Source organism: Leptodactylus fuscus, chromosome 5 (genome assembly GCF_031893055.1).
Source record: "Leptodactylus fuscus isolate aLepFus1 chromosome 5, aLepFus1.hap2, whole genome shotgun sequence".
Taxonomy (NCBI): domain Eukaryota; kingdom Metazoa; phylum Chordata; class Amphibia; order Anura; family Leptodactylidae; genus Leptodactylus; species Leptodactylus fuscus.
In genome coordinates this window covers 214,085,598-214,101,847 of record NC_134269.1, presented here as the reverse complement: position 1 = coordinate 214,101,847, position 16,250 = coordinate 214,085,598, and the positions used below count along the sequence as shown (strand labels likewise).

Here is a 16,250-nt window from a genome sequence, read left to right as displayed (position 1 = left end):
CCTCAAAATCCTGATCAAAAAACCCCCTCAACTAGTCACATCACTCTTCTAAGTTAAAAATCCACTAACTTAAAGCTAAGGCCCCACGTAGCGAGCCGCGGCCAAAAAGAGCTGTGGAAAAAACCGTAGCGGAAACTCCGCTAATCATACGAGGGCTTGATTTTTGCATGACGAGTTGTATTCAAAATGGCACCATTTATTATTTTGTACAATGTCCTGGGGAAAAGAAAACTCAAAGTGAGGTGGAATAGAGAAAAAAAAAAAAAACGCCTTTTTCTTATGGGTTTTGCTTTCACGGCTCCCAATCTACTGAAGCCTGCGCTACAATAACAAACCATTCCTGTCTTCTATATGTCCTAGTAGGGTTAGAGGTGGACCACGTAGACGTGTATATAGTCTATAGGTGGTTCAGAACTGGTTACATTGTAAAACTTTCTACAAATTCCTTTTCCCCTCATTTTTTTCATTAAAGGTATTCTACCATTAAAGCAACTTTTTTTCTAATTACCACGTCGGAATAGCCTTAAGAAAGGCTATTCGTCTCCTACCTTTAGATGTGGTCTCCGTTGCACCGTTCTTTAGAAATACTGGTACTTACCAGTATGCTAATGAGGTCTCGGCAGCAATGGGGGCGTCCTTCTTCTTCATCTGCCTCCTCCCCTTGTCTGTCATCTTCTTTCTTCATCATGTCTGACGCCTGAGCAGTCGGCTGCAATTGCGCGCATGCGCAGTATGTTCCTCACATCTTCGCCGAACAGAGTGTACTACGCATGCTCAGTAAGGTCCATACAGCCCTCCGACGCCTGGATGAGTTCACTCACGCATTAGAGGGCTGTACGGACCTTACTGAGCATGCGCAGTACACTCTGTTCGGCGAAGATGTGAGGAGCGTACTGCGCATGGGCGCAATTGCAGCCGACTGTGCAGCCGTCAGACATGACGAAGAAAGAAGATGACCGACAAGGGGAGGAGGCAGATGAAGAAGAAGGACGCCCCCATTGCTGCTGAGACCTCATTAGCATACCGGTAAGTACCGGTATTTCTAAGGAACGGCACGACGGAGACCACATCTAAAGGTAGGAGACGAATAGCCTTTCTTAAGGCTATTCCGACGTGGTAATTAGAAAAAAAGTTGCTTTAATGGTAGAATCACTTTAAGAATATACAATTCTGGCGATGGATCAATGCGTATAAAACAGGTTGTCAGATGTCATCTCCAAGATTATAATATGAGATATTCTGAAGGACACAATCTTACCACAATCTCTTTAAGGTCTTTAACAGTAAGGTCTTGGATTCCCTATGAAGGTAACATAATAATAACAAGTCATTTATAGGAAATTGGTTTTATGTATAATATACAATGCACTATAAATTATACAAAAATTATCCGCAGGGTCGTCCGGACATGTTATATCATTGTATGAGGAGATAAATGCACTTACATGGGATCGGTCGCCTCTCCTGACATGTCCGGCTTAGTAAATACAATTCTACATCATCTTTCTTATGACTCTGTATTGTACTGTCCCTCTGTTATTCCTCATAGCAGTGTCTGAGTAGTTAGCCAAGTGGGTGTTACCAGTTGGGGGTTGTCCCTCTACAGTCTGCCATAGTCAGTGGATAAGATCAGACTGTGCAGGGACCCCCCCCCCATCCCCCAACTGGTAACACCATGCTGGCTAACTACTCCTACATTTCTAGGAGGAATAACAGAGGAACAGCACAACACAGAGTTATAAGAAAAGATGGCCCAGAATTGGTATATTATGGAGAATACAAATGTCAGGAGAGGTGAGAGGTCCCCTTTAAGACGTACCTGTCATGTGCACATTTGTCACTTTTGGTCTCAAGCTCTCCTATAGGGTCACACAGTTAGATTTGTCTTTTTACTAAGCAGGTCCGTTCACAAGATTGTCAGAACTTTCTTTACTTACGTCACAAACTTTACTCTCCAGGACAAGAAGGTGCGTTATAATTTGTCCCTAGAAATGAAAACACCACATCACTATCGGTCTGTCTATAGGTATGTACAGAGGGTCCTTACCATGGAGACAGACCACGTAGCCGATTTGGGGCTGAGAGGGGGAGCAGGCCCTGTGTTGAACCCCTTCTCCTGTTTCCTGACATATAGTACGGTCAAGGTTTTAGGCAGGTGTGAAAAAAAATGCTGCAAACGAAGGGTTAATAGTTTTTTTTTTTTTGTTGTCAAGTAATAAAATGAACCGGATGAAGAATATTTGGTGCGACCTTTGTCCATTGGTGGAAGAGTCTGGAAGGGATGATCCCATAATCATCCAGTCTGTCTGGGGTTACATGGCGAGAGAGAAGGATTGGAGCAAGCCTACACCCACAGAAGATCGAAGGATTATGAAGATAATCTTGTTTCCCTTAGTCCTAACAGCGGCACAAGATCCATATTGTGCTGCTGTAGGACAACAGGGAACTGAGATTAGTCCTCCAACATGGTGGGAACAAACTCCCTGCTGAGCTCCATTAAAAACTGTCTGCAAGTACCGAGAAGAACTGATGGAAGGTAAACGGCCAAGGTCACACCGAATATTGATGGGATTTACATTTCTCTTCATTAGCGCCACGTTGTTAATTGACAAAAAATAAACTATAGGAGTTGTCACTGTGTTTTGGGATCCCAACGATGACATAATCAGTAGAGAAGATCACAAGGCCAATCCTGCGGCCGCTCTGACTGCTCCCTCCTCCCCCATACTGGTCTATGCAGACACAGAACTCCTTACATGATGTACCGGATGTTGCAATGTGCTTGCACTTGGCGTATAGCGCACACGACTGGAGCATTACTCACCTTCTGCATCCCTTGCCACTCCGACGCTCGGCCTCTGAAGTTCTCCGCCAGTTGTTAGTTGATCTGCTGCAGCGGTGACATCAGGTTGACGATAAGTTACCACTGCAGCCGATCACTGGCAGAATTTCCTAGATATCACTACTTGGCTAAGTTCACAACATTAAGGTTGAGAGATTGTGATCGGGAATGATCAGATTGAGCAAATTTCACGATTGGCAGGAAAATGATCGGAAACTGGATTTTGAAATCTCAAGATCGGCTCAACCCTACAGTATATATAATATACAAATAGGTTTGAGCGATCGGGAAAGATCGGATCCCGATCGAGCAAATTTCACGATCAGCTGGAAAATGACCGGAAATCGGATTTTAAGATCGAGCCTGAAATCTCAAGATCGGCTCAAGCCCACACGACATACATTGGAGCGGATATTAAGACAGATCCCAACTCAAAAATCAAATCCGAATTCCAGCCACCCTCTGGTCAATCATTTTTACTCACCAGTCCACGTTCCAGTCCCGACCACCCTCTGCTGCCGCCAGCAGGGTGCGCTCTAACCAATCCTTCATCTTCATGACGCAAGTATAGCACTGCCTAAAGGAAGCAGTAGAGGGCGGCCATGACAGGGGGGAAATGAGTGAGTAAAACGTATCGGAAGCTTCTTATTGCAATAACACAATAAGTAAATGTGGGTCACGCAAAATGTCTTGACGTGTCACCTTTTACACACACACACACGTCATAGGTTCGCCATCACTGCTTTAGGTGGTGTTCACAAGTGGGAATTTGACACTGAATTTGGAGAAGAGTGCCACTGTTTTGCCTAGTTTGCTTTTATTAGGTCGAGCGAAGTCCCGTAATCGTTTTGACAGATTCAGAATCCAATTCCGCACCGACGGAAAAGTTACATTTTCCACCTTTCATTGATTTTAACGGGGTTCTCCCTCCCAGAACGAGCCTTCTTTTGCTACTAACTGATTTCAGACATTGTGTTCAATGGCAGGCAGAGATCGCAGCAAGACGCTGAAAAATTAGGCTTCCTGCTCGGTCTTGAGTCCACGGGTTGAGATTCCCCACTCGTAAGGCCAATTCACGAGGGTCGTGGGAAGCCGGTGGAGGGAAAATGAAGTGGATTTATTGTTTTTACTGTCCTATCCTGTGTTATTTATGTCAGTCTATCCTTCCACACGCAAAGTCCATTTCCTATGCCATATAATCCCACCAAGCAGTGGTACATGTGTCATACCTACCCCTAAGATCAGAGGCAAACAATCCTCTGTCAGTGCATTTTCTACCTGTAAAATAAATTCATTTGAGTCATGGCTTTCAGGTTTTTTGATACAGTTATGTAAACCAAACCCAGGAGTGGATTTAAAGAAGGAAGAAAAGCCCCCCATGTGTCCTTCATAGATTCTCACCCCAACGTGCGTCCTTCATAGATTCTCACCCCAATGTGCGTCCTTCATAGATTCTCACCCCAACGTGTGTCCTTCATAGATTCTCACCCCAACGTGTGTCCTTCATAGATTCTCACCCCAACGTGTGTCCTTCATAGATTCTCACCCCAACGTGTGTCCTTCATAGATTCTCACCCCAACGTGTGTCCTTCATAGATTCTCACCACAACGTGTGTCCTTCATAGGTTCTCACCCTAACGTGTGTCCTTCATAGGTTCTCACCCTAACGTGTGTCCTTCGTAGATTCGCACCCCAACGTGTGTCCTTCATAGATTCGCACCCCAACGTGTGTCCTTCATAGATTCTCACCACAACATGCGTCATTCATAGATTCTCACCCCAACGTGCATCCTTCATAGATTCTCACCTCAACGTGCGTCCTTCATAGATTCTCACCCCAACGTGCGTCCTTCATAGATTCTCACCCCAACGTGCGTCCTTCATAGATTCTCACCCCAACGTGCGTCCTTCATAGATTCTCACCCCAACGTGCGTCCTTCATAGATTCTCACCCCAACGTGCGTCCTTCATAGATTCTCACCCCAACGTGCGTCCTTCATAGATTCTCACCCCAACGTGCGTCCTTCATAGATTCTCACCCCAACGTGCGTCCTTCATAGATTCTCACCCCAACGTGCGTCCTTCATAGATTCTCACCCCAACGTGCATCCTTCATAGATTCTCACCCAAACGTGTGTCCTTCATAGATTCTCACCCCAACCTGTGTCTGCACGCTCAGTCTTACTAGGATGAACCCCATCTATGTTTGCTCATTATAATATAGTCGTGTTTTATGGAAATTCTAGAACATGTGTGTATTATTATATCTGCATATATCACTCCATTGACTGCCATTATAGATATACATTACATAGAGGTGTCTCTGATGTATGAGTCTTTAGCGCTGTGTATGTACATTAATCCTATAGAGAGTAAACAGATCCATCAGGAAGATCTTCCTATATGTCTTATATTAGTGTGGTGGGGAAGAAGCCTTATTTATCTACAGATATCTACATAGTGATAGAGATTTCATACCAGATGACAGAGGGGATCCATCAGAGTTTTAATGAGTCCGACCTCTTCCTACGAGTTACAAGAAATGTTACAAATATCCTAAATAATGGCAAGCAAGAAACAGAAATCTTTCAAGCAATTGACAACAGCAAGTTCTTCTCTTCAGATAGCCATTGAGTTCATTAAAAGGATCCTATCATTGGATACCCTTTTTCTCTCCCTAACACGTAGGAATAGCTTTAAGAAAGGCTATTCTTCTCCTACCATTAGATGTCTTCTCCGCGCTTCCCTTTAGTAGAAATCTGGGTTTTCTTTGGTATGCAATTGAGTTCTCTCGCAGGACTGGAGACGTCCCCAATGCTGCGAGAGAACCCTCCAGCGCTGCCTCCATCTTCTTCAGAAACGGCGTCTTCTTCCGTCCTGGGTTTCAATCTTCTAGGCCTCGGGCAGAGCCGACTGCACATGCCCGGGCGACAAGAAAATGGCCGCTTACACCAAATCACTGTGTAAGCGGCCACAAGTAAATGGCCATTTTCTTTGTGGCGCGGGCATGTGCAGTCGGCTCTGCCCGAGGCCTGGAAGGTTGAAACCCAGGACAGAAGAAGACAGAGGGAGAGGGCATTCCAGAAGAAGGTGGAGGCGGCGCTAGAGAGTTCGCTCGCAGCATTGGAGACATCCCCAGTGCTGTGAGAAAACTCATTTGCATACCAAAGAAAACCCGGATTTCTACTGAACGGCAGCACGGAGAAGAGATCTAAAGGTAGGAGAAGAATAGCCTTTCTTCAGGCTATTCCTACATGTTAGGGAGAAAAAATGTATATCCAATGATAGGATCCCTTTAAATGGGTATCCAGGACTTTGGCACTTATAAGACCTTGTCATTCTCAGAATGGTAGTGGTCCACACAACTGCCACCCCCCCCTCCATATTGGACAAGTGCTGCGGCATCGTCACTGCCATAGATTGTATAGTGGCTGGGCTCGGTATTGCAGCTTATTCCCATTCACTAGAATAGGACTGAGCTAATAAATTATATTTTATACTCCAGACACTATACACAAGTAGTGATGTGACTGCGGTATACAATTACGTGCACAGTATGGCGTGTTATAGAAGATAACTTACCATGGCTGGTGTCATGACGTGAGTAACAGCAGTTCTAGCTGAGCTTTCCACAAGGTCTTCGGCAGACTAAAATGACAAACCGCAATACATTTTCACAACGGTTTTCCTGCGGCGCTTTTTCACTGCGGCCCGCTATATGGGGTCTTAGCCTAAAGGAGTATTCCTATCACAGAGAGAATATACCATAAATGACTAATAGATACCTGGCCCACCCCTCCGACTTGCCCTTCATAATAGAATAACCCCACACCCTGTCCCACCACATCCACTCTCAGACTGTCCGCCATGGTTGGGTTTACAGGAACGGCCGAGCTCACTGAACTACGCTGTTTCTATAACACAGAAGTGTATGGAACCGGGAACAGAGTAGACGAGCGGGCTCTGATGTACCGACGTAATGGGGCGGATAATGGGGACTTTGGAAACATATTAGAAAACGGATATAAAATGTGTCACATTTACCATGGTAACCGATTGTGGCACATGCTGACACACCTTACGTCCAGCCCCCTTTTCAAAAGCTCCACCCCTTTCAAGACAGTCTCCTCCCATTTCTTGGACAAGGTGCAGAAAGGACAGACTCACTATAGTGTGAACACCGCCTTATACGGGGTAACCTAAATCTACGGTAAGTATCTGGGTGTTAAAGACACAAAGTCATTATATAGTGGCCCTGTAAATATAAAGCTGCCATCTTTCTGAGATACAGTAATTTGTAGAAAACTGGTGTAAATCTTCCCCATATCAAGGCTGAGCAGTACAAGGTCTCCCTGGATGACTATATAGCTATTACATAGGACTATTTACCTCAGTATCAGAAAGCAGCATGAGGACATCAGTGCTACATCCAAAATTTTGCTGTAAAATAATGAAAATGTATATTTAGAGTTGTAGGACATTATTAGGTATTATGGCTAGGGTTGAGCCGATCTTGAGATTTCAGGATCGATTTTAAAAACCGATTTCCGTTCATTATCCAGCCGATCCCGATCGTGAAATTTGCTCACTTGCTGATCGGGATCCGATCTTTCCCGAACCCGATCGCTCAACCCTAATTGTATATTATATAGACAGTAGGGTTGAGCCAATCTTGAGATTTCAGGATCGATTTCTGATCATTTTCCAGCCGATCCCGATCGTGAAATTTGCTCGATCGCCGATCGGGATCGGATCTTTCCCAATCGCTCAACCCTAATTTTGGCAGTAATAAAATATTCTGCACAAACTCTTGTCTAGCACATTAGACCGTATACTAGAAATCTTACCAAAGCTATTTTCATATTCGAAAGAACATTATCCCACTGCTCCACTGTCACAGCTTTCTGGAACATAATAGAAAGATGATGAGAGATCTTATTCCTATCTGTAAGGCTGGATTCACATCTAAGCATAGGTTTCCATTCAGGGAGTTCACTTGAGGAAACGGAAACCTAATCCGCATAAAAAAGCAGTTACCTGGGAAAATACTCGGACCCCAAAGACAGTAATGGGGTCCGTGTGGTTTCCAAACGAAAAATACAGAGAGAAAAGTGCTGCTTTCACCCCTTCCTGACATCTGCTATAAAAGTACAGCAGAAGTCCAGTATTTAAACATGGCGGCTGAACAGCAGGAGCTGAATAGCCATCAGATCCGCCAGGTCTCTGCTGTATTATACAACAGAGAACCGGCGCTAATGCCCATGATCAGTGCCCACACCGATTGCAGTCATTAACCCACCCAGCGCCTTGGTCAAAGCTGGGCGAGGCGCCATTTTGCTGGCATCCAGAGAGCACTCCAGGGTCAGCACCCCTTTACCATGGTAGCTGGGAGCCTTTTGAAGGCTCCTAGGCTGGTCTGTAATTGCTTTCTATTGCAGGTTGCTCTAAGCAGACTGCAATAGAAGAAGCGATTTTGTGCAATGCGTTAGCATTAATGATCAAACCCCCCTGGGGGTTCAAGACCACTAGGGAGTCTAATAAGTTTGACCGGGACTGGCCTGGATTATATCTGACACCGTTCCTCAAAGGAACTACACCCATGCGGTGCCAGTCCTGCGCCCCCTGGAATGCTTGTATTGTATTTACTGACTCACATGGGCCATACATACTGTACCAGTTTTTCTTCCTTATTTGTTATTGGTTGTGTAGGGATCAGCTCACACGGTGGGGGTCAGCAATGACATAGTTCACACAGGCAGCGGGTTAAAAACTCCATTGGTGCTTCAGCACAGAAAATCACCGTACAAACAAAATAACAGCCTAAGCCTGCCCAGCTCTAACTAAACAGCAGCATGGCTCACTAACCTAGTGCAAGTCCATAAGTGTGTCACCAAACGCAGTAGCAAACGTCCAATCCAAGGGTGCTCAGGCTGCAAACCTACAGTACCAGCCCTCCTTCCCCAGTAATGAACATCAGGAAGCCTCACCTGGGATTAGGGAAAACCTGTAGTGGACTATAGGGTGTGGAATGTAAGACTCCCACTACCAACCTGTCCTCCAGTCCAGAAAATTCAGCCCATGTAACTGAAATAAAAGATTACATTCTGCTAAAACATGTATCCTTCTGGATTTCTGCTATCCCACCGGGCTGAGGAAACCAGGTGAGATATACTAATGGTAGAATCCCTTTATATGTTGTAAAGAGCTGGACTTGTTAGTGGTGGTGAAAGGTCCTCTTTAATTCTACTCTCTTAGGGATCTGATCCCATTTTGTTTCCTAAAATATAATATCTACAAGACCTTCGCTGTATGAACCGGACCCACGTGATAGACTTTGATATGTTTTATGAATGAAGATATTTACCTGGTCTTTCTTATCGGCGCAGTATAATATACACGTGTCTAGGGCAATATCTTTGGTCTATTAAAAAAATTAAAAACATAAATGTCACTCGGTGTCGTCTATAAGTTGTCAGCATTACACAATCCATCCTGCAGTGAGATCATCTGTAAGACATGTAATATCTACCGGCAGGAGGAAATAAGAGAGAAAAATCAGAGGACATGATACAATACATGATTCATGTTGTATATTCCTGCACAGTAGCGCCTACCTCTGGTATAAATACAGTACATGTACATGAGGACACATATAGAAATCATATTATTGTAGTGTTTACATGATATTCTATTACAGCTCAGATGACTTATTACTGATATACTGGATAACACGTTACTTATAGGAGAATAAACACGTAATAGATAATAACATGTATGACAGCAGATCCCACATATACGCAAAGGAATCTAAGAAATTGATACAGAACCTTAAGTGCGTAACTTAGACAATAATTAGACGTCCATCCTACAATGATAAGCAGAGATAACAGGACAGAATAAGAACATGACTATTCCGCTGTATCATAGACAATGGTAATACAATAATAAGAATTACGATAGATTTCTAAAAGATTTTCGTGTTGTGTTCTTACCTCCACCAAGTAAACCATTAAGAAATCTTGCACTGCTGCTGGTTACAGCCACCAGGAAGAAGACAACAGCGATCTTCATGTCCAGTCTTTGGATCTCAAATCTGATCAGCGTATAAAGTCAGTATAAGACAGATGTGAACAGATGGGAAGTGAGCGCTCAACGTACTCCCTCAAGTATTAAAAAGGAATACGCGTACACCAAACCTTCTAGAGTCTGTTCAAACACTTCTAAGCAAACAGCAAACAGCACAAATTTGCGAGTGACTGTGGCATCATCTATAATGTCCAAATATTAGCACAAGGAGGAGACAATAACAATTATCTTCTGCACAGACGACAAAATATGTCAACCTTGCCAAGATGGAAAAGAGCCATCGACATGGATCCCTCGGCTCTGGAGAGGGAGACGCAAAATGGGCAGACGGAGAGATGATTGCAGACAGTCTGTCTGACATGGATTATACTGTAATAATAGGAATAAATAACCCATTTTAAATCACTGGATTCGCCTTCTTTTAACCCCTTCCCTCCCCATTTTTTACATCTGACGTAACTCTTTATACGGTAATAAATCTGGAATACTTTACTATACACAAGATTGTTTTTTTGTGACATATTGTACTTCACGTCAGTGGCAAATTTTGATCAATGTGTTTTACATTTATTTATGAAAGAATGGGAAACTGGACCCAAACATTTTTTAAAAAAATCTTCAATGTTCAAAATGTCCAGCTTTGCCGACAGATAGTCATAGCACCCAAACTAGTTAATAAATAACATCTCCCGTATCTCTGCCTTAGGTTGGCTTCAGTTTGTACAAGGGCGTTACAAGACGTACAAACCTAAGAACAATTTTACAAATTTCCAAAACCAATTTCTTATTGACTAGTTTGGGGCTGAAGGGGCTTTAATATGTATGGGGCCATAAAAAAAGGAGTTAGGGTATGTTCAGGTTCCGGTCCAACCGGCATCCAGTCGCGCACTCTGCTCTGGATTAGGCCCAAATGAATGGGTCTAGTCGGGAGGAGCGAGTGTCTTCAGGCGGATGTCGCGAGAAAGAATGAACATGTCGCTCCTTTTTTCCGGGAGCTGGAACAAACGGCTCCCGGAAAAAAAACTGACCGGCTCCCATTGAAATCAATGGGAGCTGTCTATTTGGTCAGGATTTTGAGGCGGATAAGGCCTCAAATTCCTGACCAAAAAACCCAGTATGAACTTACCGTCAGTGTGCTACCCGGGAGAAACCCGGATAGCACACTGAACTAGCACCTTCTGACCTTCTGACCTGGACACCTTCAAAGCTTCCACCTTCCACTATACTCCACCGACAAACTGAAGAAGGTCTGTATATGACCGAAACGTTTTTGTCGGATGTAAATAAAAGTTCACAATATTTTGGAAGCATTAATTTGAGTGCAGGAAATTTATTTCTGAACTAGCACACAGTCATGTGCATAGGCCCTAATTCCTAGGGTGGGGGAGGCATTCTAGGGGGTCATCCTGGAGTGTATGATGTACTCCTGCACAGCTTATACATTACTTATACATCCCCTCTCTGCCACAGACTGATTCACCTAAAAGCATGCGGCCAGGGGCCTAAATAGCAAAGACTGGGCCCCTAGCAAAGGTTTCCTGGCCCCAGTAAAACGTCCCTTTTACACACACTGTAATGTCCTAAAGTGGCCTCCAGATTATACTGTGTGGAGGGGCCACTATAGGACATTATATTGTGTGAAGGGGCCACTATAGGACATTATACAGTGTGCACCATGGGACACTATTCTCAAAGAGGTTGTCCAGGAACTCTCTCCAGCTCTCTCAGTTTTCACGTGGGGGTCATGGTTTCCTAGGACTGAAGCACGGTGTGTGACTGAGCGTGGACACCAGAGTGCCAAATAGTATGATTTCCTTTTTTTATGTTACACCTATCCTTTGCCCTTTCAGAATTTGGGACATGAGAGTGATGGCTCCAGGATAGAAGGAAAGAAAGTCAGATGAGGCAACGTTCTGTAACTTTAACGTGTGCCACCTATCGAGACATGGCTGCAGACCAGGTACATTCCATCATAGATCATTGCCAGACGCACTTAACAGCTCAATTTAATGAACAGATTAATGAAAGACGCCGATGCCTCTAAGCAAGATCATATTCTGCAGAATTGTAAGAACAATGAAGCTCTGCAGATCCACGTGCACAGGTAGCCAGGTGCAAGGATTGCATGCTCAGTATCACTTTGATGTTCTTCAGTACTTTACCTCGCTCATTTCTCTAGATGACAGTCCGACGACAATACTTTAATTTATTTACCAGAAAGGAAAGTCCAATAAAATCTTTAACATGCCAACAAAACGCACATACTGTGCTATATGCTATGTACATAGTGGCAGGTAGACGTCAGTAAGAAAAAATCATCTGCAAGTGACTCTTGAGGGGTGCACGTAACAAAATGAGAGAATGAGCACAAAACGCACCTGAAACTGCCGAAACGCGACAAAAGGCAAAGCACAAGTCGAAACTCGGCAGTCCCATTATAGTCTATGGGGTCCATGGGTTTCTGCATGTACCTGCTTTTTTAGTGGACAGAGTCTCCATCTTTTGGGTCCCCATGCGGAGCTGAAAGATGGAAATCTGAATACAAGTGTGGCCCTAGTGTCAGATGTCTCATCTATATTCTCCTTACCGTATAATTTAAGGGATCGATAGACGTAAGATTAACAAGTGCCTTTGGGGTGTGGAGAATTATTGCCCAGCTATTCTTTTCTTTTTAGGTCTTCAGTCTCCTATAAATGTATTTATTTTCCTGTAATTTTTTTGCTGCTTGTGGCGGCCTCTATATACTATACTTTCTACGTCTGCCCAGCTATAATGACGCGTATAATGGCCGTGTCTCACTGTCCGCCAGGTGCTGACAGACCATTCCCTTCCATCAGCCCCAGACAATCTTCTGTACCTGGGAATGTTCCCGCTGGCCTGCGCTGCAGATGAAACTGTGGCTTGTCTATTTTAATACCTGTAATTGCTTTGGTTGCTGCTGTATCCCAAACTAGTTTTTCCTCCTCCTGAATCCTGCCTCTGGCCATTCATATGTATATATGGTGGTACATAGGAAAGGAGAAGGAGAGATAATTCAACTTCTTAATATTAGTTTAAGAACAGTCATAAGATAAGATGTCAGGAGCCGAAGGAAGAGAAGATTCATGGTGGACAAACCTTCAAAGCCAGCTCTATAATATCTTTATAGAACCATTACATACACATACTGCAGCATGAAGGGGCTCGGTGAAGGTGTCAGTGAAGGTGTGTAAGTGTCTGATGGGGTCACACAGCTCATAAAAGGACAACTGCCCGGCCTCATAATCCAGACAGATCCTGAATCTATTACTGGAGATCTGATGAGGTAACTGGATCACTTTACTGTCATGTATCACTGAATACTGATTCTTACACCACTGCATTCTGCATAAACCCCAGGACTTGTTATTACTTCCAATGACTGACTGACGCTCCCTCCTGGCTATACTGGGATAACACATCCCCACCCTCCACCTCCATTCTGATCCCCTGATCTCCACATCCCAGTAATGTCGCCCTGAGGTAAATCTCCTGATACTTATCACCTGAATCTCCTGGAATCTCTCGGCTGTTTCTGGACGATTCTGTCTTTTTTCGCTCCAGGTTACAGTTTTCAGGTCGTCTGATACTCGGATATCATTAGCAGCTGTATTTACATCCAGTAATATGTCTGCAGGACCCTGCCCATAGATCCCTCCCTCTCCTGCAGCCGTTACCTTCCCCCCAACACCCCCAGTCCTGACTATTACACCATCACCCCCATATTCTGTACCTGACACAGGTAAATCTTGGGTGTGACTGGGCAGAGATCGGGCGCTGGGGGGTTGTGGCCTCATTTCTTCTGGTTTTGCGGGTGAGATGGTCTGTAGATATGTCATTATATCAGAGAGACCTGCATGTAACATCCCTGTAATTCCATCCACATCTACATCATGTGTCTTATCACCTCCCCCCTCCTCAGGATCACACAAGTCACCTGTGTCTGGATCCTGTAAGACAGTCAGTGGATCAGTCATGTTACACAGCTCCTCAATGTGCCGCATCTTCATGGACAGCTCGGCCTTCTTTATTTCCAGCTTCTGGATCACATCAGACAGTGACAGTGACCGCTGCTCCTCCTGCCTGGAGATCTCACTCAGGACCTTCTTCTCCAGGTCGTCCAGTCGTCTCCTGATGTCTATAAACAGGGCAGTGACTCTCTCGGCTTCTCCAGATGCTTTTTCTTGAGCTTTTCTCCTGCTCTCCTCCAGATTCTGGACACTTTCCTCAGTCTTCTCTCTCTTTGTCATCAGTTTCTGGAGAACATTTCTCAGTTTCTTCTTCTTCTTCTCAGAGGCCTCATCTAGAGACTCCATCTTATGGCCATTATGTTTTCCAATCAGACAGCAGGACACACAGATACAAGCAGCGTCCTCAGTACAGTAATATTCCAGGACCTTCTTATGGACAGAACATTTCCTCTTCTCCAGGTTGGTGCTGGGATCAGTTAGGACGTGTTCTGGTGACTTGCTGTGGACTCTCAGATGGTTATCACACAGAGAAGCTTCACAGAGTAGACAGGACTTCACAGCAGGTACAGGAGAGTGAATACAGTAAGTGCAGCAGATCCCGGTGATCTCCTCCTGATGGCGCTCAGTAGTCCGGATACGTTCTACTACATTACGTAGAGTTATGTTCCTCTGCAGTACAGGCCGCTCCTGAAACTCTGCTCTACATTCAGGACAGGAATAAACTGCAGACTCGTCCTGTGTATTCAGGGCCTGATCAATACAGACCCGGCAGAAGTTGTGTCCACATCTCAGGATTACAGGATCTGTATAAATGGTCAGACAGATGGAGCAGAGCAGCTTATCTCTCACATCAGCAGACGCCATGGCTTCAGGGATCACAAGAAACGAAACTGAAAGTATCTTACAGGGCGTGTTCCAGCACATATGACATTACACAACCTGCAGTGAGAGCTGACTATTAACCCTATAATCTGATAGATGGGAACAAAGATCTTGTCTTTGGTTACAGTTAAAGGGAGGGAATTTAGTTTCTTCTAGTCTATGCTCGGCCCCCATTAGAGTGTAAGCTCCTGTGATCAGGGCCATCTCTGTTGTTATTTCTCTGTTCTCCTCATTGTACAATCCTACTAATATTATAAAGGTGAAAGTTTACGAGTATGTATGTTTGTGGGTTTGTGTGTTTGGATGTTTGTGAGTTTGGATGTTTGTTCCTCAATCACAGCCAAACGGCTGAATGGATTTTGGGGAAATTTCACACACACATACACAAATATTGCCCAGGAAAAGGTAGTAGTCTACTTTAAATGTGGGTCACTCACCCCCAAATCGCCACCTTGACCCTCCAAAAACCCCTCTGGCTCGGCTGTAGAAGCTGGCATTCCGCCAGAGCTGGTCTGTGCACGCACCTCTTATTGGTGAATGGCAGGCTGTTGGCGGGCTCTGGAGCCAGGGCTGTGGCACCATAGATTGGGGGCTGAAGGTGGGCGTGCCAAGTCAGCAGGGACACAGTGAGCAAGATGGTGGAAGCCCACATGGTCCTGGTGCTGCAGATATCCCAGGCCACCTACACACTTCGCGGATGGCTAATGAGGAGGCTGCTGCACCCGACACACCACATACAGGTCAGTTCAGCGGGTAGAGGGGGTGTCCGGGGGGGGGGGGGTCCCTAGGTCGGTGTCCCCAGGGATCAACCACATTCCCCAGCTTCATGTCCCCCCCTACATCGGCCCCAGTGTAGTTGGACTCACCTTGCCATGCTCCCCCGTCACTCTCTCCGCTCGCTCACTGCACATAGGTGTCGGGCGGCTGGCTGCGTATGGCAGGTAGACTTCAATAGAAGAAACTGGGGGCAGAGATGGGGGGACAAGAAACTGGGGGCAGAAGAAGGGGGACATGAAACTGGGGGAAGAGATGGGGGGAAAAGAAACTGGGGGCAGAGATGGGGGGAAAAGAAACTGGGGGCAGAGATGGGGGGAAAAGAAACTGGGGGCAGAGATGGGGGACAAGAAACTGGAGGCAGAGAAAGGGGGAACGACAAATTGGAGGCAGAGATGGGGGACAAGAAACTGGGGACAGAGATGGGGGGACAAGAAATATAAGCGGTTCAGCGCCACCACCAACCCGCAGACGAAGTCGTGGGTAACTGCTAGTACTGTAATATACACATCAATCAGCCATTACATTCTAACCACTTCCAGAGCAATACATTACCCCTTGATACAATGGCACCTGTAAAGGATTTATATATTAGTCGGCTTTACTTTGAGTTGCTGTGTCGTAAGCAAGAAAAATGAGGAAGCAAAAGGATTTGTATGACTTTAAGAAGGGCCAAA

General features: G+C 45.0%; 1 protein-coding gene across 1 annotated transcript; it reads right to left on the bottom strand.

Moving 5' to 3' along the window:
* Positions 1 to 12,892: 12,892 nt before the first annotated feature.
* Positions 12,893 to 14,874, bottom strand: LOC142204095 (E3 ubiquitin/ISG15 ligase TRIM25-like). Its single transcript, XM_075275356.1, has one exon. It carries the CDS (start codon positions 14,839 to 14,841, stop codon positions 13,060 to 13,062), a length of 1,782 nt encoding a protein of 593 aa, XP_075131457.1. The 5' UTR covers positions 14,842 to 14,874; the 3' UTR covers positions 12,893 to 13,059.
* Between the last annotated feature and the right edge of the window lie 1,376 nt (positions 14,875 to 16,250).

Coding starts and splice junctions, on each gene's coding strand:
- LOC142204095 (XM_075275356.1), bottom strand. CDS start 14,841: ATGTGCTGGAACACGCCCTGTAAGATACTTTCAGTTTCGTTTCTTGTG.